Source organism: Microtus oregoni, unplaced genomic scaffold (assembly GCF_018167655.1).
Source record: "Microtus oregoni isolate MIOR12 unplaced genomic scaffold, Mior012 000008F_ref0000371, whole genome shotgun sequence".
Classification (NCBI taxonomy): Eukaryota; Metazoa; Chordata; class Mammalia; order Rodentia; family Cricetidae; genus Microtus; species Microtus oregoni.
In genome coordinates, this window is record NW_024543067.1 from 20385001 (window position 1) to 20409439 (window position 24439).

General features: G+C 41.6%; 1 protein-coding gene across 3 annotated transcripts in view; it reads right to left on the reverse strand.

Moving 5' to 3' along the window:
• Window positions 1-20412, reverse strand: part of Ripk2 (receptor interacting serine/threonine kinase 2) — a 35714-nt gene extending 15302 nt beyond the window's left edge. For all 3 annotated transcript variants that reach the window (XM_041657868.1, XM_041657867.1, XM_041657866.1), the window contains exons 1-6: window positions 19998-20412; window positions 15428-15581; window positions 13129-13284; window positions 5805-5962; window positions 1830-1879; window positions 966-1127 (exon numbers count right to left, since the gene is read on the reverse strand). In XM_041657868.1, the coding sequence (XP_041513802.1) occupies window positions 966-1127; window positions 1830-1879; window positions 5805-5962; window positions 13129-13284; window positions 15428-15581; window positions 19998-20170 (853 nt within the window). In that variant the 5' untranslated portion in view covers window positions 20171-20412. The remainder of the gene's footprint in view (window positions 1-965; window positions 1128-1829; window positions 1880-5804; window positions 5963-13128; window positions 13285-15427; window positions 15582-19997) is intronic.
• Between the last annotated feature and the right edge of the window lie 4027 nt (window positions 20413-24439).

The following is a 24439-nucleotide window of genomic DNA, read 5'->3' on the forward strand; positions in this document are numbered from 1 at the left end:
TTGGATTTGAATCTAAGAACTCTGCCTAACTGAGGTCTTAAGATTTTCTCCTGTTTACATTCAGAGGCCTGATCATTCTTCCTCCGAAATGTATCTTAGTTCTGAGTAATATTTCTCTGACCAGAATTATTACCTTAACTAGAACTACTGAGGGAGTTTCCTAACTGCTTTTTTGTTCTTCTCTGGCCTCCCCTAGTCACTTCCCCATACAGCAGTCACAAGTGATTTTGACCTGAACTTAAATTAGATCACACTGTCTCCAGAAGAGACTGTGAGAATGGTTTGTCACCGTGCTTGGAATCCAGCTCTGAGCGTGGCGAGCATCTCTCCTTTTGAACTGTGACGAGCACCTCTCCTTTGCTCTCTAGGGCATCTTTACCATAATCTTGGTTCACTATGCTCTAGCGACCTGGGCTGTCTCTTTATTCCTTGAAAACACAAAACACTTTCCTTTTCTAGTCTCAGAATCTTGACTCTGGATGCTTGCTTTGCTGGAGCAACTTTCTCTGTAGTCTGTGAAGGATGCGCTCTGTTTCAGGTGTCTGGCAGCCCCTCCCCCCACTCTCTCTGTGCTATTGCTGCCTGTGCTTCCTTGCAGGACTGACTTCAGACCTCTGTCGTGACCTGTGTCATATGTATCCACTCGTTTTCTCAGCACTTTCTCCAGGAGAATGCCACTCCCGAGATGTCGTTTTCTTCTTCTCTGCTCCCTGTGCTCATCCAGTAGGAGACAGCTTGAGGCAGGTGTTCACTAAGTGAATGGAATGCTACCCCTACCAAACAATTTCACTTTCTGTTAGGAATTCTCAGATCTTTAGAAGCAATTACCTATGTATAAATAGAACGAATGACAAGAGCAAAGTAATTTATGGAACAGTTTCAGATCGGCATAGTTTTTCAAGGAATAGTTACAGTATACTAACAATTTCTTTAACATAAGGTTCAGATTACAACTGTCCACTCACTCAAGAAAGACGGCCTTTCATCTGGGTTCTGTGCCCAGCCACTCTGTATCAGAGAGACCATGAGACCGCGATGAGGAATGTCAAACGGCAGGCTCTCCTCGCTGGTGTCAGGCCGACGTCCCTGGGACACACTGTACATGATCTGCAAAGGATTGGTGACCTCTGTCAAAACAAATACATTTCATTAACCGGAAGGATGTTCCTAACACTAGTCAGATAAAGATGAGGTGATCTTAAAGTGTCAGACCAATTCATAATGCCCTTTCCTGCAAGAGGACGTATCTGCCAGACAGGGCCAGGCCTGTGCGCCTCTCATGGGAAATGAGGAGAGCTGAGCCAGGCAGAGATCAGCAGAGCTGAGCACAGCCAACAAGGGAAAGTCAGGGAGAGTTAATATGAATGAGAGATGAATGTTATCTGCTGAACTACCGAAATGCTGAGAGTATTCATTACATAACAAGCAGAATACTATAAATTAAAAAAAAAAAAAACTCCAGTTTATCTGGGGAAGACAAAGATTATTTTTCAACATTTGTTGGTATTTAGAGAGGAATAATAGTTAAAATCTCACTTTGAAAAGAATAAAAATAAAGACTTGAGGTTTTGTGGCTTGACCACAAAAGAACTAGAGTTTAGATTCTTCTTGTCCTTAAGTCAAGTACACTCTTCACGACTGATCCTTAATCTAAAGTACTTTGTAGCATGCAGTGGATGCATAACTGAAAAGCTGTTAGGTTTTGATAGTGTGGTTTGTGTACACAATGAATGGCAGGTATGTTTAAAATCTGATGAGCTTTAGATAGCTCTGAATGTGCACCAACATCTCCATGTCTTCTGGAATAAGGAAATCAAGGGCATACGTACCTTCAAAAGGCTGTTTTCTTGATAAGACTTCCCACATGATAATTGCATAGCTGTTTAAATTAAAAAGTTATATATCATAAGTGGACCTTGTACAATAAACTGGAGTAAAATTATTTAAAAATGAAACCATTTCTGAAGATGACAGGTAATGAAATGTTCGATGAGGAATCACCATATATAGTCAGGGAAGTGAATATTAATGCTTGTCTGAAAGGGAATTAACCTTTGTTTTAAAAAGGAATTAATTTCAATTAAAAATATGAAGTTGCCACAAAAATGGCTTAGTGCTACATACCAGGATAAATATTTGTGATAACTTAAGTTACTCTGAACATCTAGATAAAATGTAACTTCTAATCAGATGTCCCTGGTTTTCACACAAAACTAAGAGCAATAAAAGAAGTTTTTCTAGTATTGCACCATTCTTCTGACTTTTCCTGGTTTCAGTACAGTCTTTTCCTAGTGCGAAGAGTTTGACAACCATTACATTTCAGCTACAAACCACCTAGTTAAGCTGAACAGAGTTTACATTTGAAATAAATGAGAAGAAAATAGAAATTCTGCAGTATCTTCACGTGAGTTACATACTCAGAAAGGACACCTGATCAGGTGTCAGCACATACTCTGAGGAAAATGAGGATTACAGAGAAAATCCCACCTAGACCAAGGAAAATTATTTCCTCACTTTCCCCCTTATAGAGCTTAATATAAAACCTAACTCACAAAGCGAATGGTGAGCACATTGAAATTAGTCTGTTTTCAAGTTCTGATACAAATAAGGGAGAAAGTACAGAACAAACACTAACCCACGCTACCGGAAAAACAGCCAACAAGACTACAGAATTAGTAAGTATCCCCGAGTTGTAACCTTAAATGAAAACGGCCTCAACTGGCCTTGCTGGAGGCAGTGTGGCCTGAATTAAGAAACAAGAGCCTACTTTCTACTGTCTCCGAAAATCATACCTATTGGTGAAGAGAAAACAAACTATCAAAAATGAAGTAGTTAGTCTGGTGATAGAGCCAACTTCCACCCAGCATTAGTCAGAAGAGACAAGGAAAGGCTGACTTCACCAAGAAGAAGTCATAGCTGTAAATGTGCATGCAGCAAACTCTGGCACTCCTAACTTCATAACACGGATGAATGGACACAAAGGCTTGATTTTCGAAACAATAATAGTGGGTGGTTTCAATCAGACAATAGACAGACCAGTCAAGCTAAAAATCAATAAAGAATTTTGGGAGTTGGAGTACATCATAGGTCAATGAATTGAACAGATGTTTACTGAATGTTCCGTCCAGTTGAAACAGAATACATGTTCTTCTCAGCAGCTCAAGGACCGTCTCTACAACAGACCACATTCTAGGCTACAAAGCAAGTCTAAGCAAATGCAAAGGAGCCAAAATCACCTCTTCTGTCTTTTCAGCTCCAAGTGCAATATGATTATACATCAACACGTGGAGAGAAAATCTACAGAAACTCTCCAACTATACAAATACATGGAGACTAAAGAATGAACTCTTAAATTACTGCTGAGTCTTTCAGGGAGTCAGAGAAGAAATTCTTAGTATCAAATTAAATTAATACACAACTTCAAGGTACATGTAAGAGGAACATTTGTAGCTATGAGTGCTTTAAAAAATCAGAAAGATCTCAAATAACCCAATGAAGTACATCAGGAAGTAAATAAAATGCGCGACCTAGTCAGGCGGCCATAGTGTGCATTCTGGAGGCAGAGGCAGGTGGATCTCCAAACTCGAGGCCAGCCTGGAATACAGACAGAGAGCCAGGACTACACAGAGAAACCATGTCTCGAAAAACAAAACTACAAAATAAACAAGTAAACAAATGAATAAACAAAACAAAACAAGAACAATCCAAACTCAGAAGCACTGGACAGCAAGAAATAATAAAGATCAGCACAGAACTTAATGAAATGGAGACAAAAAAAAAATGTTTCAGTGTGAGTCCACCCTTTAACAGCTGAGCCATCTTTTCCGTCTGAGAACTACACATAGAATCAATAAAAGTTGGTTCTTTAAAAACATAAAAAAGACAGACAAGCTTTTAGAAGAATAGCTAAAAGAAGAAGAGCAAAATTAATTAGATCACAGATGAAAAAGGAAGTCTACTTTTTTGTTTCCAATAAAATTCAAAGACTCATTAGGGAGGGCTTAGAAAACTCATTTAAAAAAAACCTGGAAAATCCAGGAGAAACGGTAAATTCTTAGATATATATTACCACCAAAATTAAATCAAGACATACACATACAAAAACACACACATATACATACATACAAACAAATACACACAAACACACACACTAGGACACATCACAGAAAAGTCTCCTAACAAAGAAAATCTCAAGATCAGATGGATTCAACATCAAACTGCCAAGCATTTTGCTTTTTTGGGACAGACTGTCTGTAGCCCTGGCGGTCCTGAAACTCACTCTGTTGACTAAGCTGGGTTGAACTCACAGAGATCCACCTGCTTTTACCTCTTGAGTGCTGGGGTTAAAGACATACACCACCAGGCATGGCTTTCTATCAGGCGTTTAAAAGAGTTAAAAAAAGAGGCAATGCCAGTGTTCTTGCAACTGTTTCGTAAGTGAAAAGGAAAGTGACACCTATCAAACCCATTCCATGAAGCCAGCACTGAACTGATAGCAAAACTGGATAGAGATACAACAGAAAAAGAAAACTATCGTCCAGTTTCCTCGATGAACATATATGCAAAAACTCAATAAAATTCTGCAGATCAAGTTAAAAAATGCATTAAGCAGATCACCAAGCTGGTTTCATCTCAGATATGCAAGGTTGGTTTAACACTTGCAAACCAGTCAGTGCAGTTCAGCATTTAGATACAATGACAGAAACCACAGCACCACTCAATCCAGGAAAATAACCAAATCAAACCAAACCAACTCAAACCAAACCAAATCAAATCAAACCAACTCAAGCCAAACCAAACCAAACGGTCTGTCTTTACAGAATCAGGCTAGCTGGACTATGTAATATTTATGTAGCAGAAGCAAATCCATTCTGTTCTCCCTTACTGCGCACCTCATATCAATGAATGGAAGCTATCAGGGAACAACAGAAGAAACATTCTTTTTCAAACAATAATATGAAAGTGAAGGATATTGAGCCAGGTGCTCACTGACACGAACTGGCTGCCATGGACTGAAGGAGAAGTGTAAAAAAGTCCTTTCTTGACAGAAGCTGTAGATCAGCTGATGATGTAATTTTCTAGTCAAGACATACCATTTACTACCAAAAGCAGCTTCATTTTTACTGTTAATTTATCAAAGTTAGCAAAAGTTGTTTAAAAGAGCTATAGAAGGTATTTAAAATAAATGTAGGAAGCCTGATTTTATTCCTTTGCAAGTTAGAGACAGATGTGAATTGCTCATGAGGTAAAAGTGCCCATACTCTAATTCTGTGAATAATAAATTGTGATCCTCTTTTTCTCTGGTCAAAGAAGCAATATTAAAAACAATAAATTATGCCTATTACTGCACTGTGAGGTTACAACTAGCTGCAAATGAAACATGAAACCATAATTATATTAAGCATGGTAATTTGCTGTATAAAGGATCCATATATAAATATAAGGGATAATTTAAATAAAAACATCCCTAGTAGGTTTAACAGTTTGCTTACTTCTCTTAAAACTGAGCAATGTATAAGTAACCAAGACCAAAGGTTATGGACTACTGTTCTCCATGCTTTCCCAAGGCACTGAAAACCTCCGAGCATTTTTACACATTCACAGGACAAAATATATACCTTCATATCTTTAAACAATGCTGAAATCACTTAAAGCAAAATGTTTAATTTGAAAAATATCAACCATTGTGGCCTCTGATTTAATTCTATCATAAGTTATAAGTAGAAAATCTCATTAAAAAATATAGTTGAAAAATCTGGCTGCTTAATCTTACGTTTTTGATAAAACTAAAGCAATCCTGGTACCTGTATATGTCGTGCTTCACGCTGGCCCTCGACTTCTGCCCAGGTTCATAGTTCTCAGGCGGCATATAGATGATTGTTCCTCCTTCGGGGGCAGATTTGCTACTTCGTGATTGAGAGAGCGACATCATGCGCCATTTTGATAAACCAAAATCAGCAATCTGTAAGAGGAAAGAGATGAATTAAAATTTTAGATCTTTTTTACTTTAAAATGTCCAAGAGTTAACTACCTTTGTTTTCATATATTGCATCTGTAATGGCTATCAGTCCCAAGAAAAGCTATATACTGTTAACATTCCACAGCCTCTTAACAAATTACATACCATAGTGCTATGCCCAATAACTCTAGATGATTATACACTGATAAGGTTTGTAACAGAATATCACACATTTTTAAGGTAAAATAATGTTTCAGGATCTGAATATACATAATGAATATTTTTTTTATGGAATGAAGCTTTAGGGTAGGCTGTGTTTTCCAATCCCCCACCACCAATATTTCTCCTCATAAGCCATACAATAGACTGAACGTTGCTTACAAATGGTCTTTAAGAATTCTTTTTGTGCAGGGTGGTGATGCATGCTTTTAATCCCAGCACTCGGGAGGCAGAGTTCGAGGCCAGCCTGGTCTACAGAGGGAGTGGTTCCAAAGCTACAAAGAAACCTTATCTCCAAAACCAAAACCAAAACCAACCAACCAAACAAAAATTCTTTTTGCTAAATTTATTCATTTGTTCATGGGTGTGTAAGGATGTGGCTGGGGAGGTCAGAGGACAGTTTCAGGACAGTTCCCTCCTTCCATCACATGGGTTCTGAGGAAGGAACAAGACAGTTTGCCAGGCCAAGTTTACATGGTATTATTCTTGTTCTAAAATTAGTGTCAAATTAGATTTCAAAATAAGTAAAATGTTTCAGTAGTAAGAAGTCACCACTATATGCTTTTTGCTCACTACTAAGAACCATTTTGGATGGCACATATCACACTGTGTGCCCCTACAAGAATGCACAGCTAAAGAACTGACCAATGGTAAGCATGCTTTATTTTAAGTATGTCCTTTACAGTTTTCTTTCTCTTGTAATTTATATAGGTTATATAACTTTCTTAATGTTTAAAAGGTTTCTTACTCTTTAAAAATAAAAGGTAAAATGTAAGACCAGAAATGTTACTTAGTGGGCAAAGGAGTATGGGAAAATTTTATAAAGACATTTAAATTACTTAGACTCCAAAGTCACAGAGAAACCCTGTCTCGAAAAACCAAAAAAAAAAAAAAATACATGTAATGGTCTGTCCTGTCCCTTTACGAGACAAGCCCCACCCTCTCCCCCCATCCCCACTGCCAAGGCAGGTAGATCTTCCTTCTGCTTCCAGTCTGAGCCCTTCCTTTCTTTCTCTCTCCCAAAGAGGTAGCTGCTGCCGTGGCTCCTCTCCTCCCCCCCCCAACCTCTTTGTCTACCTCTCTCTGCTCTTTCCCCTTCTCTCCTTCCTCACTAAATAAATATCCAACCTCACTCTGCATGGTGTGCCTATCCATCTTGGTCTCTCGCCCACCATGTGGCTCACTGCCTAGGCTCCCTGCCTAGGACCCAGAGGCCCTCACTGCGTGGCTCCCTGCCTGGGGTGGCTGCCTTTCTGGCCTGCCGTGGTCTCGTGCCCGCTGCCCACTGCCGCCACTTGGGAATCTGCAGCATTTTACTTTTAACATTACAATACACACAGAAGAAATTGAAAAAGGGATGGGATTTATTCAGGATAATTGGTATTTTGAGAATTTATATCTTGTGTTTTTGTATTTTTTTAACAGAAGAATTACTTTATAATCTGTGTTGAGATGAATGAGATAAAGATTGTGGATCCTGGACCATCAAATACAGACTGCACAACCTTTCACACATTTCCTAAAAGCTTAAGAAACAGCAACTATGAAAAGACCAAGAGGAGATAAACTGTCAGACAGTGGAAAGTGAAGATAATGAAACCTCAGTTACGAACACTGGGTTCTGGAGTGGAGGCTATTTCAATTTACAGTGTAATTCTACCATTTAATCCGTTGTATAACCCCAAGGAAGTTGTTTACTTTCTCTGTATCCTACACTGTTCATCTGTAGCTGGGGATAAAGCATCCAACAGAAGTGTGTTGAGGTAACTCATCAAACTAGTCTTTCTAGGGAATTATTCAGAAGAGCATCTGTTGTGACATGACACCCTCTCCATACAAGCTAGTCACCATTACTAATGTATGCATTACTGAATCAGCCTAGTATATTCCAGTTACATGTATACAAACTATTTAATAATTGAAAACAAAAACATTTAAAAAGTCACGTCAGTATGAGTTCTAAAGAAGGGGAAAAAAAGTGTTGGCTTTGCAAGTCTATATCCTATTTAGAACCTATTCCTTAAACCTGATTAAAAAGCCTTTAAAGAATTTGTAAAGGGGTACTTTAAGTTATTGAAAGGGAAACTTTAAAAGTGATTGGAAAATGCAGAAGTCAGCAAGAATTTATGGAAAGCAAATTACAAAGATCAGTGCTAGCCAGGAGGTTGTGGCGCATACCTTTAATCCTAACACTTGGGAGGCAGAGGCAGGTGGACCTCTGAGTTCAAGGCCATCCTGGTCTACAGATAGAATTCCAGGACAGCCAGGGCTACACAGAGAAACCCTGTCTTGAAAAACCAACAAAACAAAACACCAGTGCTCAATTTCACACTGCACATAACAGAGGCATTCCACAAATAATAGAATAAAAGAAGACAGATTTCTTTGGTAGCTTTGCTACTGTATCACCAAGCTAGTGTTTCTAGAAGCGTCTATAAGATATGCTGCTCTAGTTACACAATAACATATTTGACTATTAACTGATGAGATGTATTTATTACATGCAGAAGATCTGAAATGAACTCATTTGCTCACTTTAATTATGGGATGCTTCTATACAGCATGTGCTAGGCATGTAGTAGACACTAATCTGGGCTAAACTGTTTTCTTCATGAATCTTCAGTCTAACTGACCAGCCGGTCTGGGCTGCATGAGACTCTTTCACAAGAAGAGGAAATAGGTGTGACCAGGCAGTCACACCATCAAATTAATCATGGTAATTAAGAAAGTCATGCCAGTTGGTGAGAAGTTATCACGGGGAAGCATGGGGTACAGGATAAAACAGGACACAGAGGAGAGCTAGGTGGCATAAGGCAGAAAGACTGGCTGTGTGATGGTCTGAACCATGAGGACCTTGGGAAGAGCAGCCAAGCAAGGGCTCCCCTAGGAGTCTTGAGGAGGAAGAACAATGGTTCCTACCAAAAGATGCCTAAAAAGCTGAAGGATGACTTCCCAAAAGTACAGTTAACAAAAGAGCTGGTCCTCGTGGTCAGGAGGTTCTAAGGGCTGCTGTGCTACTCTGTCAAGGGAGGCTCAAGTCTAATTCCCAAAGAAGACCACACCTGTCCAGTAGGACAAAGGAATTCTTATTTTGTTTTCACAGAGGGTGAGAGTCTGTGGATTACTTCCATTCCAATGTGGTATGATAGACCACGTCCTCCTGAATGGTTCCTGTGCACGCCTTCAAAAAATTGCTTCGCTCAACTGCCAACTGAGATGAAACTAGCACACAGGTTATACCATGAAAGACCTAATTAACGATGCCCCCATTCAGCAGGAAGCAGTTTGGAGAGAAATAACTGCGCCCATGTTCCCAAATATGGTTTATAAACGTTCTTTTACATTTAAAGGGGGATATGATATAGGTATGAATAATTTGCATTAGTATAGATTTTGCTTTATTGATAGAGATTTAAGGTCAATTTTGTTATATGTATAAGTGTTTCTGATTTTGATTAAGGTACTGTGATTGTGTAGTTCATTTAAATATGTACTGTATAATTAAGAAATATAGGTTGTTAATGGCTAATCATCGATAATAGTAAAGCTTGTAGTCATGTTAGTTAGATTTTCTAGATATATAGAGATATATTTTAGATAGACATTCTTCATGTCTTTCAAAGATTACAGAATAGGACATTTAATGTTTTAATAACTGAGGACTTTTCATGACAATGAGACACTCTGCTCCTGGTAGCACCAATCTACTTCAAGAGGAAGATGGGCATCGAAGAGGCACCTTATGGAGTTTGATAGCCATTTGGGCAAGAAACTGCTCTTGCCTGGACTATTGCATAAACTGGACACAGAGAACCCGCAGAGAGAGGACTACTGAACTTGCCTAAGGTGAGATGATCTTTCGGGGTTCCTGATTCATGAAAGAGTCTGCGAGACATTCTGCAGGACACAACAGATAGTGACTGAACTGACTTTGAATTTTCCTGCTTTATGGAAATGTCTGCTGGATACCATGGGCCTGAAGGCTGAAGATGGATGCCCCAATGGTACAGAGGAACTTTGGGTGACTGTCCAGGCAACGAGATGTCTCTGTCATTTCTAGAGTTTTAAAAGTTGCTTTTTTCTTGTTTGTTTAGGTAGTATTGTATCTTTCTGGAGTCTTTGATGGAGTTAAGAATAGTTATAGTTATAGTTTTCCTTAGTTATGATAAAGATTATTGTAACTTTTACTTGATAACTGTTTTGTTATATGTAATTTTGCTATGTTAAAGTTAAAGCCTTTTTTTTTTTTGTTTAAACCGAAAAAGGGGAAATGATGGAGGAAGGTCATTGGCTAATAAAGGAACTGCCTTGGCCCATTTTATTGGTTAGAAGATAGGTGGGAGGAGTAAACAGAACAGAACGCTGGGAGGAAGAGGAAGCGAGCTCAGACTCCACAGTTCTCCTCTCGGGAGCAGACGCCTCAGAGAGATGCCATGCCCCACTCCTGAGCAGACACACGCCATGAAGCTCCGACCCAGGATGGACTAGGCTAGAATCTTCCCAGTAAGACCGGTTCTCACAGATTATTAGAGATGGGTTGATCGGGATGTGAGAATTAGCCTGTAAGTGCTAGAACTAAAGGGCCAAGCAGTGTTTAAAAGAATACAGTGTCCGTGTAATTATTTCGGGGCATAAGCTAGCCAAGCAGGCAGCCGGGGTGCTGAGGACGCAGCCCCGCCGCTCTTATTACTACAGTAACCCAAGCTGGTCTTGAACTCTTGATCCCCCCACCTGCTCCTCACAAGTGCTGGAATTACAGGCAGCATTCACCTACCATGCCTGCCCAAGAAACTTATTACTAAGTACTTAGGACTACAAAAATCATACTTTGGTTCAACTCTGCATTCATCAGATTACGTCAGACATATTTTGTTTAGTTCTAAGGATCAAAATTTGCAGTTAACACCAAAGCATGCAATGAAATCGCGCAAGGGGATAAAACTCGTATCAACAAGGGACTGAATGAAGGCTGAAGAGGGTAAAGCTGGTTCAGCGGAGAAAAGGGGACTATCCTGGTGGGAAGCAGACGCAAGGCTGTCTCCAAATATCAGAACGGCTGCTGTACTGAAGAAGAGTGGACTTATTACATTTATCAACAAAACGTGAGGTAGAAGTAAGGGAGGAAAGCAGGGAGGACGTCTGGTTACTGGGAAAGTGCCAGTTGTTCATGTACAGACGCTGTGTCCTCTCTGTGGAGCAGCCACGCTGGGAACAGAGGCCCAGCTCACCTAAGGTCTCGCAGAGAAATGGGAAACCTCAGTCAAGTCCCTCTCCCCTTCTCCGCAATGTTGGGCCGCAAGCTTGACCTTTTTTCTCTTCCCAAACTGCCATTTTATTTCAAGAAAAAGGAAGTGTATTCAGTCATTTTTTTTTTAAAAAAATTAGTTTTTCTCATACTTCTGTGTTAAAAGTTGGTACTGTTACAACTTCTCTAGTAAGTAATGGAGAAATATGTATTTCTTTGAACATTTTTAATGTTTAAAATCATCCTCTGACAATGTATGTATAGAAATAGGTAGCTAGAATGCTAGATAAAAATAAAGTGAGTTGCATTTAGTATTAATTCCTCAGCAGTTACTCCTCATTTGAGTTCCTCCATTCTGTACAGGGTTACAGTATACCTTGCCCTGTACACAAAAGCAAATTCAAAGCATGAGACTTCCATATAACACTAAGCATAGCACTAAGAAACATTAGGAGGTGACACAGAGGAATGCTGTCACTACCTAGAGTTAGGGGGCAGGGCTTACCAGTGATAGCAAGAACACGGCCCTTAAGGGACAAAGGTGATAAACGGGACTTCAGCAAAGACGAAATTTTTCTTGGTGGCAGGCTTTGTTAAAAGGATAAAAATAGGCCTAGGGACTGGCTCAGGGGTAGAGCACTGCTGGGCCTCAGAACTCACATAAAGCCTCCAGGCGTGGCAGGATGTGATCAGAGCACCAGAGAACTGGAGACAGGAGGATTCCTGTCACTAGCTAGCTAGCATAGCCAACGATTTCACACACATGTGCACACCAGCACACACACATTCTCCATGAGTCAGTACAAACACAAACACATGGCTGACAACGTAAGTTGTGGAGAAGTATTTGAAAGGAAATATCTGAAAATTATTATCTAATGAAGGACTTATATTTAAAATATATACAGGGTTCTTAAAATTGAGTGGTGAAAATGAACAATCCAATGAGAAAACGGGCTCATTCAGGAGGCTTTTCAGTGGAGAGGCTCTGTGGGTGGCAAGGAGGCTTCTGAAAAGTGCTCAAGATCACCTATTCCTGTCCAGTTTCCGATCTGAAGGCTGCGTCTAATTATGCAGGGAAATGGGTAAAGGGAACATGGAGCCACCTTGCACTATCTTCATAACATTCTATGACTCTAACACTAATTTCAAAATAGAAAATATTTTGACAATTTTAATTAAGAAACACAGTGAATTGCTATTTTGTAGCAAATTCTATATCTAAAGTTTAAGAATAGCTGAGCCTTAAGCTAGGTGTGGCTGCACACACCTTTAATCCCAGCGCTCAGAAGGACTTCTGTGAGTTCCGGGACAGCCAGAGATACATAGTGAGACCCTGCATCACACAAACAACAAGGAATAACTGAACCACTGCAAGAAAGGGGCCGGTGTGGAGAGCCCACGACGTCCTGACTGACACCAGCCAGGCCGTACCAAGGACCGAATGCCCCAGACCAAGTGGCAAAGCCTTCTTCTGGTCCCAGCGCAAATGTTGGCTCGTGTTCAAAAGCCAGGAGCTGGAGCTTCCTCCTCCAGGATCTTCACAGCCTGAGAGGTTTCATTCCTTCAGGCATCCAGCTGGGTTTCCCAGCCCCAAGCCTCACGGGAGGTGGTGCTGAAGACAGCAATGAAGACACTACTAAAGGATTTCTCAGGATTATTAAGAACAAAGACTCAGAGAAAGTCCCCCCCCCAAAGTAGTTACCTTGACATGAAATTCATTATCCAACAAGATATTCTGAGTCTTCAAGTCGTGATGAAGGAGAGGGGGATTCATATTGTGCAGGTAATTCACACCAAGGGCGATTTCATGCAGGATGCGGAATCTCAACGGCCACGCAACTTCAGGATACTCAGTTTTCTTTGTATGGATGAAAGACACAAAACAAAATATTACTACCTTAATTTAACAGTTAAAAATTAAGAATTTCACGAGGAAATAGATTATAAACTAAGATAAAACACACGCTCAATTTTATAACATTGTATCAATTGATATTTTGTTTGATATTATTGTATTTTACTTGAATTTTTAGAGATGTTTATAATGACTATAGCTGTGGTATTTCTTTTTATATTGGCCATGCAATTGCATGGTATTACTGCCTCGTCCTGCAGTCGGCACAACTCTCAGTTGCTGTAGGAAGTTTTACAGCTTGTAGTTGCCCGCCTACTAGGGCGTGACCCTTTTTCTCTCAGGTTCCCCTTGCTCCGTTCCAGGCTGGCTGCTCCTTTTGGATTCAGCTGGTCAAGCGGAGAATTCTGATTTTTGAGTTTTCCCCCTAAAGGAGTATCTATCTCTCAGTTCTGAGCTAGTGTGGGATTTTTTTAAGCGGCCACTCCGCCACCACTCAGTTATTTGTAGGCGTACAAGGTCAGACACATAAGGTTATACTCCACCCACTGCTCACGCCTGTGGCTTCAGCAAATAACTTATACCCATAAGCACACGTACATACAGAAAAAGATAATAATTTGCTTCTGACATACCAAACTATTCGTTGGAAATTTTGACCTTTTTTTAAAAATTAATTTAAAACTACAGTTTCAAAATTGCCTTGGGATTCTTTCTGAAACTGTCTGCTTACATTTCAGTGATCAATTGGTAGGAATGGTTCATAATATTATAGGCTCTGTACATTTTCATTTTATTCAGTGATCTTTCTGATGCTGTGGGTGAGTAACTGGCATATTTTTGAGGACATCATACTAAGGATCCAAAAATACAAAACACTAGCATGGATGGTTACCTCCCGGGAAACACGCCCAGCTCAGGACCTTGGAGTGAGTGACTCTTTTGTTGGTCTGTAGCGAGTCAACTTTTCAAAGTATTATGAAGTTTAAAGTCACTATGGGGCCTTTGAATGACAGTGTCACATGGGGGTTTTCCCTCATGGAGTCAAGGGTAGAGTGGCCACTCACTCTATAGCTTACGGTCACATCTAAGAGTTAGGAATATCCCTAGCGGAGGGGAGGCTACAGAATTTCCAGCGGGCTCCAAATCTGGGTGCCACAGTATCTATGACGATGTGGAAGGAGAACACTAGGATTTCTGTTTAAACTTCATTTCCCAAACAACGGAAAAGAGATTGAGCTTTATAGACTCTTGGTCCCTTGATTACTGGGGCAGGCACACAAACCTGAACAGACTGACACCAGTTACTTCAGTCCGTCTTTGTTTCAGATGGCCACAAGTCATGATAGAATGCGATGTATTCTGAAACAAAGAGGAAGTCACCCCATGAGTGGCTGGCAGTGGTGCCCGCTTGCCCTCGACTGCTCAGAAAGCTGTGCTACACTGTGACGTGGGCGTGCCGTAGGTGTCCTCAGGTGATTATGCAGCCCTAATTAACCCGAATCCTTATAAACTGGGGCATCTGACCTAAAAAGATTTGTGAAAGCCAATGCACATGGGAAGGAATCACAGTGTAAGAACACGCAAAAATAAAAATAGAATATAGGTATTTCGAGAATGTGGACCCCTAAGTTTGTTTGTTGATAGGATTCATGCATAAAAGACAGAGTAACTCATACCTTGAAAAAATTAGTAATGGTTCAAACTGCTATAGATAGAAAAATGTTACTGAAGATGATTTACTTGGTCCATTAACTAATAATACTTAATATGGCTTCTAAATAGTCACTAATATAAAATATGGATTAACAATTGGTTATATAGTATATTGAACGCATCTCATCTATTTCCCATGCCTATCTGTACATGAATATATTTATATATACAGTATAATATGTATACAGGGATTTAGTATGAACGTCTCAGTTACCTATACAAAATAATCTAGGAACTTTAAATTCATGCCCAGCTCCACATAGTTTGTAACAACACAAACAAAGCCACAGAAAGTAGAAGTTCATCAGTTCAATGGTGCTTCATATTCTTACTTGACTCATTGATATACTACAAAATACTGTGACAAAAATACTATAGACAGCTTGAGCAGACTAAATAATAACTGTAGTCACTGAAAACAGACAGTACTTACTCTATGTAGAAGTTCATTTAATGATCCATTTGGCATATATTCAGTAACTATGCCCAAAAATTCAGGCTCATTGCAAATTCCCAAAATTGGAAGAATGTAACTAAATCTAGCTTTATGTAGTATTTCAGCTTCTCGCAAGATATCATTTCTTTCACTAAGGAAAAAAAAAGGATAATTATTTCAGATAATGAAAAACATACAATGACCATGCCCACAGATTAATTAAGCCTGAATTTTTTCATTAATTAGCTATGTAGCCTTATGCGAGTTTTCAACTTCTGTGTTGCTTAGTTTCATCACATTTAAAACAGAGATGATATCCACTCTGTGTATTCTACTGGTCTGTTTAGACAGCAGCCAAAATAGCTTCTACAAACCGCTGGTGGTAAAAGTGCTGGACATGGTTATTACTGTACTTTCCACTGATGGTAAAAGCGCTACACACGGTTATTACTGCACCTCTCCCAGGAAAGAGAAGGAGCCCGTGAGAGAGGAAGCCCCCCAAGCTGACCTATGTTACAATGACTGATGCCTGAGCTAATTAAATTACTAAGATTATTTTATCCAAAAAGGAATACACTTGATTAGCATAACGTTACATTCCATGGTTATACACCATGTAAAAGTTTTCTAACATGAATTCTAAAATGTCTAAATATCGCAGATGTATTTGTACCACTCAGTGGTTCTCAACCTTCCTACTGCAAGGCTCCTTTAACACAGTTCCTCATGTTGTGGTGACCCCCAACCATAAAATTACTTTGTTGCTACTTCCTCACTGTAATTTTGGCTACTGTTATAAATCGTAATGTAAATATCTTTGTTTTCCGCTGTTCTTCAGTGAACCCTGTGAAAAGGGTCATGATCTATAGGTTGAGAACCGCTGGCTGAGGTGATGATAGCTATATCAAAGTCAGTAACGCTGAGAAATTACACACCAAACTCAGGAAAAGAACAGAGAAGAGGGAAGCACTCATAGCCGATCCCTGGTATCCATGTCTTGGGCATGAATAAAACAGGTAAATGGTTAACTTTTAGTACAAATAGAGTTACAGTTAGTATTTCAGAGCCTACAAACACAAAGAGGCATCTTTGCTTTCAAGGCCCATAATTCACGTAAGAAAAATAAATACAAGGAAGAAAGTGATAACTACCATATATCTTACATACATATACATGTATATACATATACATACATACGTACACACACATATAAAGGAAAAAGGAAAGCAAACTATGGGGCATGCAGAGGGGAAAGGATTTTGAGCAAGGCAAAGTCAGCGCAGTCTTCAACGATGCAGGCTCTCAGTAGAACCTGAAGTACGGCTAGAATTTAGCACCAGAGAGAAGGCTTCCCCAGGACTTTATCCAGTAACACAGTAGATGCTCAACATCCACGTGCCACGTGAATTAAGGAAGTGAAAGTAAAACTGACTGATATGAACTAGGGTGTGTAACAGTCTGTGTAAAAGGAGGGATGGTCAAGCAAACATGCCAGGGTCCTAAGACTCCCCAGGACTTCATCTGATGAGCGGCTGTGACCGGAGGTCCTGAGCGAGAGAAATCGGTAAGACGAAGTGTGCAGATAATTGTCTGGCACAGTGTATGGAATTAACAGAAAGAGGAACAGTTTTGAAGACTGTAACAATTTAGACTCAAAGCAGGGAGTGCCTGAAACTATAAAGTTCTAGTGAAAGAAAGAAGAAAACACCGGCTGAGAAGAATGGTAGATGCTGGGACGAACTGGCTGTAAAGGGCTTTAAAAATATACAAAGAAAGAGAAATTATATTGACGTCATCATTTTTTTTTTTAACTGTCCAGATGCATGGGTGTTGGTAGCCATGACATAAATAGAAACACTTCCAGGAGAAGCCTATTGGGTAACTGATGATGCTCATGCTGGCTCTTGAGAAACCCAGCTCTAGATGGACGGCTGTTGAAATGAGAAAAGCAACAGGCATTCCTGATAAGACTGCTGAGGACACAGACGGAGACACAGAGACACACACCCAGCCACGGTCATAAGTCATTTATTCTCTGAGTAGGCAATAGATTTTATGTTTTTAAATTCAAGAGGTTACAAGAAAACATGGAGTGGAAAGTTTATCTCTTCTATGTCTCTGACACTGACTATAAGGAAACCAGTTATATCAATCCATGAGGCCCATTTAATTAGACTCCAATTTCTCAAGTTCTGTATTTGCACAAGAGATTTGGGTCAACAAGACAGTTGCTGTGTGGTTCTTTACAAGATGAACCTGAAGACTGCTGGACAATGAGAAACATCCACAGAGAGGGTACACATAAGACACCCTTTCCTCCTTCTGTCCACAGCATGAAATAAGGCGTTGGGAGACAGGACCATTGGTGAAATGACTGTAATACAAGCAGGAGGGCCCGTTTCATTCTTCAAAATCCACATAAAAAAGCCAACAACAATAAAACAATCCAAACACTACCCCCCCCCCCAAATAAATGGTGGTTCTTAGGAACAACACCTGAAATTGGCCTCCATATCATACACATGGACCACCACATACAACATGTGTATACACTAACACACACATGTACACACACACACACATGAAAAAGTCTGATGTATTCCTCCTTCCTGTCAGCCACTTTATATGCACATAAACACCTAAAGCCAGTTCCATCATCTTCGCCTTACACATAGGGGCACCCAGAGTTAGAAAGACGAATGAGCCTCTGGTGACCACAATGATACAAAGGGACAGGATTTAAGTCAGATTCAAACTGTAGTCCTGGTACGCTAAGGTCTGTGTTGGACAGTTTGTCAGGTTAGATTTCAACAAGACTGAGGGGGAAAATAAAATTAAAAAATTATAAAAAGCTAAAAATGTAGGACAGTTTCAATAATTATATCACCAAAATTACCCAACTCAAAATTTCAATAGGGAATACTTCCCCCATATCCAGGGTACTTGAACAACCAATAGGAGGTCCATTAAGGTAGGAAGAACTCTACGGAAGGCCCATTCATTGGTTACAGAGAAGGACTCATTAATCATTAAAATAACATGTAACGTCACATAAACTTATTTGCCTTACAGGTCATCTTAAAGAACAATGGGTACTTTATCTACAGTAGAGACAATAATACACATACGTGTTAATTATTCATATTTTATAAATGAGGAAATAAGACATGCCGAGTCAATTGCATAAGCCCAGGCCTGTGTACTTGTTAAGATCTTAGGCAACAAGAGAAAAGAACCAGTGCAGTAAGGTCCCAGGATTTTGTTGCTCTTAAGAAGACAATTTCCTGTCTATTTCAAGAAAACTGTACAGTGACGTGGCTGGGGAAGATGGAAAAAGAAACTTCAACTTTATCCCTTGGCCCATAAAGAGCACAAAGCTTGGGTAAATAAAAACCTTGAAAAGCAGACTCCAAAGTGAGAAATCAGCTAGCTTTGGTATACTTAGTGGTCTATGAGTGCTACATATCCAGAGAATATTTGTTTACTCGGCTTCTGACCAACCTCCTTTTAGAGCTGACTTACTGAAACACCAGCACTGGCTCAAGGACTGTGAGGCCCTCTATGAACAGGCACTACACCTTGTACATTCCTGAATCTGGATCAAGGTACACAAAAAGTTTCAGTGTTCCAAACTACAATGAGATCTAGCCCACGGTGGGGGGGGGGGGGGAAGCTACAGGATGAAGTCAGAAGAGGTATCCGATGTCAGATCTGACCTCACACCAGACATGAACAACCTCTGGCCAATGGAGCTGCTAAGCCTTCTGCATTTTCATGCTAGATCCAGAAGAGAACGTGGCAACCACGGATGTCTGGTTAAATTCCCGATAAAAGGAAAGCACAAGACTACTGACTAGACCCATTGACTAACACACACAGTCACAAAGCCATGGTATGTAATTGTGATGTTTTCCTGGAAACAGAAACCAACGCTTTTTTCTTTCTTTCTTTTTCCTGATGTGGAAACTGGACCCAAAGAATATCAGAACATGAGGCGGTCAGATTTTTTTTTTATATTCATTATTTTTGACCATTTGACAATCTTTGAATTCAATTTACTGCTACAAAAACAGCGCACACTTCCTTTGAGGACTTCCAAAGTAAGAGCTCGAACAACAGCTGCTAATGTAGAGTCTGATATCTGAACTTCATAACAGCATGGAATAAGCCACAAACAAGACAAAACCAACCAAACCGCACCAAAACAGGCAAGCTCTGGAGCAGCACTGATGAATAAAAATACGGAGTGGAAAACATATGCGACCCCAGAAAAGTATTTTGACATGTAGCCAATATAAATACACCGGCACATTTTTGTTCTTAGGACTAAATGTTCAAAATCCGGTGTGTATTTTGCACTCACTCTTTATTTCATTTCCGAGAGCCCAGTTTCAAGAGCTCCAGAGCTCTTGCGGCTAAAAATAAAGCGAAGCCAAGAGCACTGCATCAACACACGTCGGATTCAATAAACAGGCTTTGATAGGCTGCCGTGATTGCCGGTTTCTGGAGGAGAGACGAGCGGGAAAGTGGGGCGCCGTCAGGGCAATTCCTCCCCCGGACCCCATACCTGTCCAGCAGCGGCGTGTGGATGTGCAGGTGCTTCACGGCCACCCGCACGCGCCAGTCCGCGTGGCGAGCCGACGACACGGTGCCCGAGGCGCCGCGGCTGAGGTAGTGCAGGTCGGCGAGCTTGTGGTAGGGGATGGGAGGCAGCGCGCTGCAGATGGCGTCCCCGTCCATGGCTCTGGCGGAGCGGCGGCGTCAGGTCGCGGGGCGGCCCATTCCCGCGCGGCCGCTGCAGTTCCGGCCGTGCCGGCTGTCCCCGGGAGCCCGTCGGTCGGGTCTGCGGTCGCGCCGGGGTGGACCTTCCTCCGCCCTCCTCCGGGCTACGCGCTCCTCCCTTGGCGGACCGCCCTCCGCCGCTTCTCCTTCGGTGTTTTCTCCCTCCACCCAGCTCCTCGGCCGGCCTCTCCGGCCGGGGCCTCCCCTGCAGGACCCTACCCGGACTGCCCCTCCCTTCTCAGGCCCCACCCTTCCCAGACTCCGCCCTCCTCATGCCACTCCTCCTCACGCCCCCCCTCAACAGGCCCCGCCCCTGCCGGGCTCTTTTTCCCGCAGGCTTCTTGCTGAGCAGGCTCCGCCCTCTGCAGGCCACTCCCTCCACAGACCCCTCCCTCAACAGGCTCCTCCCCTGACAACCCCGCCCTCTGCAAGCTCCTCCCTCCGCGTGCTCCGCCCCCGCAGGCTCCTCCCTTGCTGACCCCCTCCCTCCGCAGGCCCCGCCCTCCATAGGCCCCGCCCTCCGCAGAACCGCCTTCTACAGTCTCTCAGCAGGGCTCAGGAGCGTCCAGCCCCCTCCTGCAGGCCTGGAGCAATTTTCCTCAGGGAAAGTCCCTGCAGCGGTGTCCACGCTGATGTCAGGTGGGCAGGCCGGATTTTCCTTTGGCCCGCGGATCTGCTTTAGTCTCCAAACCCCAGAAATGATGGGGCGGAGGTGACTTCCTGAGAGGTTACCTCGACTCCAGTCTTTACTCAGTGGCTGCTGCTTCAGGAGTGAGGTCGAGAGGTAAGCGCTGTCAATGTGACAAATTGAGGTGTTTAGCTCCCGCTCTTCTACCAGGAAACTGTTTCTGTTTTTATTCTCCAAAGCTACAAGCAAATCGAAAGACATAACCATTTCTTGTGTTTGGAAAGGCTGCTATCCAAAAACAAGTGGACAAACTACTCAAACCCAGTCACTATTCCATCTTTTTACTCTAAACATGTTTCTACACAGATGATTGTTCTACAGGGTGTTTGGCACAAATATGATACCTCAGTTTCATGATGCCACACCCACCAGGATACTAAAATCTGTAATTGTGTCCATTATATGAATAGTGTAATATATATAACATCGATACATCCTTTCCTAAACTTTTGTTCCTCACAGTTTGGTCTACAGTTTAGAAGTATGTGTTTTAGATTGGAGACACAGTCCAGTCATAAAGAGGACTTGTGGAGTACCTGAATTTTGTTCTTAGCATCACATCTGGTGGCTCACAGCAGCCTGACCCCCTCTTCTGACTTCTGCAGGTAGTGCACATACTGATAAATAAAAACTTCAAGCCAGGCTGAGGTGGCACACACCTTCAACCAGCCACTCTGGGATGCCGAGGCATCTCTGAGCCTGAGTCCAGGTTGCTGGTCTTCAGAGTGAGTTCCAGGACAGTCAAAACTACACAGGGAAACCCTGTTTCAAGAAACAAACTAAAACTCTAAATAAGTAATATATAAAATAAAGCTTTAAAAAGATGTACTTACTTACATATGGAGTTGAACTATAAATACGTATAAATTCCCAGCTAAGAATATATAATACATTTGGAAAAATTGTGCATATATACATTACATTTCCATAATCAACTTATTAAAGATAGAGAGCCTAAGATATTAATATGAGAGTAGATCTACTAACCAAGAACAAAAACTTAAAAGAAATGGGCAAATTAGCCTCAAAAATAAGCATTACATTTTTATGTTGAACTAAAGAAGTTCAAAATTCGAAAAAAATGTGTCAAAATTTTACTGTGAATAAAGTTTATTTGTGCCTGCTCTGCATTAATTTAGGAAAATAAATAAATAGCAGCTTTAAGTCATCTACGTCTCATTTAGAAATAAGACACATATATTTTCCAAAAGAAAGCAATTTTTGGGTGCTGGAGAAATGGCTCAGAGGTTTAGAGCACTGGTTGCTCTTCCAGAGGACCTGGGTTCAATACCCAGCACCCACATGGCAGCTTACAACTGTCTGTAACTCCAGTTCCAGGGGATCTGACACCCATACACAGTATATACAAGCAAAAAAACTAGTGCACATTAAATCAATAAGTAAATAAGTAAATCAGTAAATTAAATAAATAAGTAAATCTTAAGTGAGAAAAAAAGCACTTTTTCTTTTTTTCTTTTAAATTTTTTACATGCCAACCATGGTTCCCCCTCCCTCCTTTTTTTCTCCCCCCTCTTCCCACCACCCATCACCCATCATCCAGTCCTCAGAGAGGGTAAGGCCTCCCATGGGGAGTCAACTAAGCCTGGCATATCAAGTTGAGGCAGAACCAAGCCTCTCGCCCCTGCATCAAGTCTGACCATGGCCTCCCACCATAGGTAAAGGGCTCCAAAAAGTCAGTTCATGCATCAGGGATAGATCCTGCCACACCGCCAGGGCACCCACAGAAAGACCAAGCTATACAACTGTCACCCACTTTCAGAGGGCCTCGTTCAGTCCCATGCGGCTCCCCAAGGGTTAGCCTAGAGTCCATGTGCTCCCACCAGCTCTTGTCAGCTGTCTCTGTGATTTCCCCGTTATGATCTTGGTCCCCCCTTGCTCATATAATCCCTCCTCCTACTCTTTGACTGGACTCCAGGAGCTCTGCCCAGTGCTTGGCTGTGGATCTCTGCATCTGCTTCCATCAGTTACTGGATGAAAGTTCTATGATGACAATTAGGGTGGTCACCAATCTGGCTATAGGGGAAGGTCAGTTCGGGCATCCGCTTCACTATTGCTAGGAGTCTATTCCCAGGGGTCATCCTGGTGGGTTCCTGGGAATTTCCCTAGCACCAGGTTTCTCCCTAGCCCCATAATGGCTCCCTCTATCAAGATGTCTCTTTCATTGCTCTCCCTCTTTGTCCTTTCCCCAGCTCAACCATCCTGTTCCCTCATGATCTGTTTTCTCTCCCCCCACCCAGTTTACCCAGGAGATCTCATCTAATTCCCCATCCTAGAGCCATCCATGCATGTCCCTGATCGGGTCCTCCTTGCTACCTAGCTTCTCTGGTGCTGTGGATTATAGTCTGGTCATCCTTTGCTTTACATCTAATATCCACTTATGAGTGAGCACATACCATGTTTGTATTAAGAAAGCACTTTTCCAAAAAAAAGCATACTTTCAAGCCACGTATAGAGGTGTTGATACATGTTACCATCTAGGGTCATGGATTGAATTCATTTTCTACAACAATTTAAGAATTAAAAGACAAAAATTCACAGTCACAGCAAGCAAACAAGATTTGTTAAAAGTGAAGTGTGTATGTGCATACACACATGCACACACCTCTTACACATACATGCACACTACACACATATACCTCACACACACCTCACACACACTACACACACCACACATACACGCACACCACCCATACACCTCACACACACGTCAAACATACCACACATACCCTACACGTGCACATCGTACACCACATACCACATACACACACCACACACACCTCACACACTACACACACTGCCCACACTGCATACCACACACACACACACCACACAGCATACAACACATACACACCACACACACACCACACACACACACCACACAGCGCACACCACACACACACACACACACCACACAGCGCACACCACACACACACACACCACACAGCGCACACCACACATACCACACAGACACACAATACACATACAATACATACGCACACTCACATACCACATCCCCTCACACCACACACACACAGAAACACACACACACACACACACACACACATACATCACACCACACCACATGCCACACAAAAGAACAGACTGGTCATAAATAGGGAGAAAATAGAACCAGAAATCTGCTTTGCCCTGGCGGCCTGGGATTTTTAAGTGTGTTGGTAGCTTAGTGTGGTTCCTCCTCTGCCTTTTTGAATAGATGATGGTGAAAACAGGAGAGTAGCTCTGTAGGATCTCATTGTGCAAGCTTAGATATAGCCAGAGCCTGGTAGAACATGTCTGGTAAGTCAGTAAGAAAGGCAGAAGTTTGCCATCTTGATTACTTATGGTCTGACTCCCTGGCTGCCTACCTGGCTGTCATCTGACTCCCATAATCCTTCACTTAAAATCCACATTTGCGAGGCTGACAGGGAGCTACTGAAAGACTATTATAAAACAAACAGAGCAGAAAACGGAGAAACAAGAGAAGTCAGAATTCCAACGCTTTCAGCCATCTCACATTG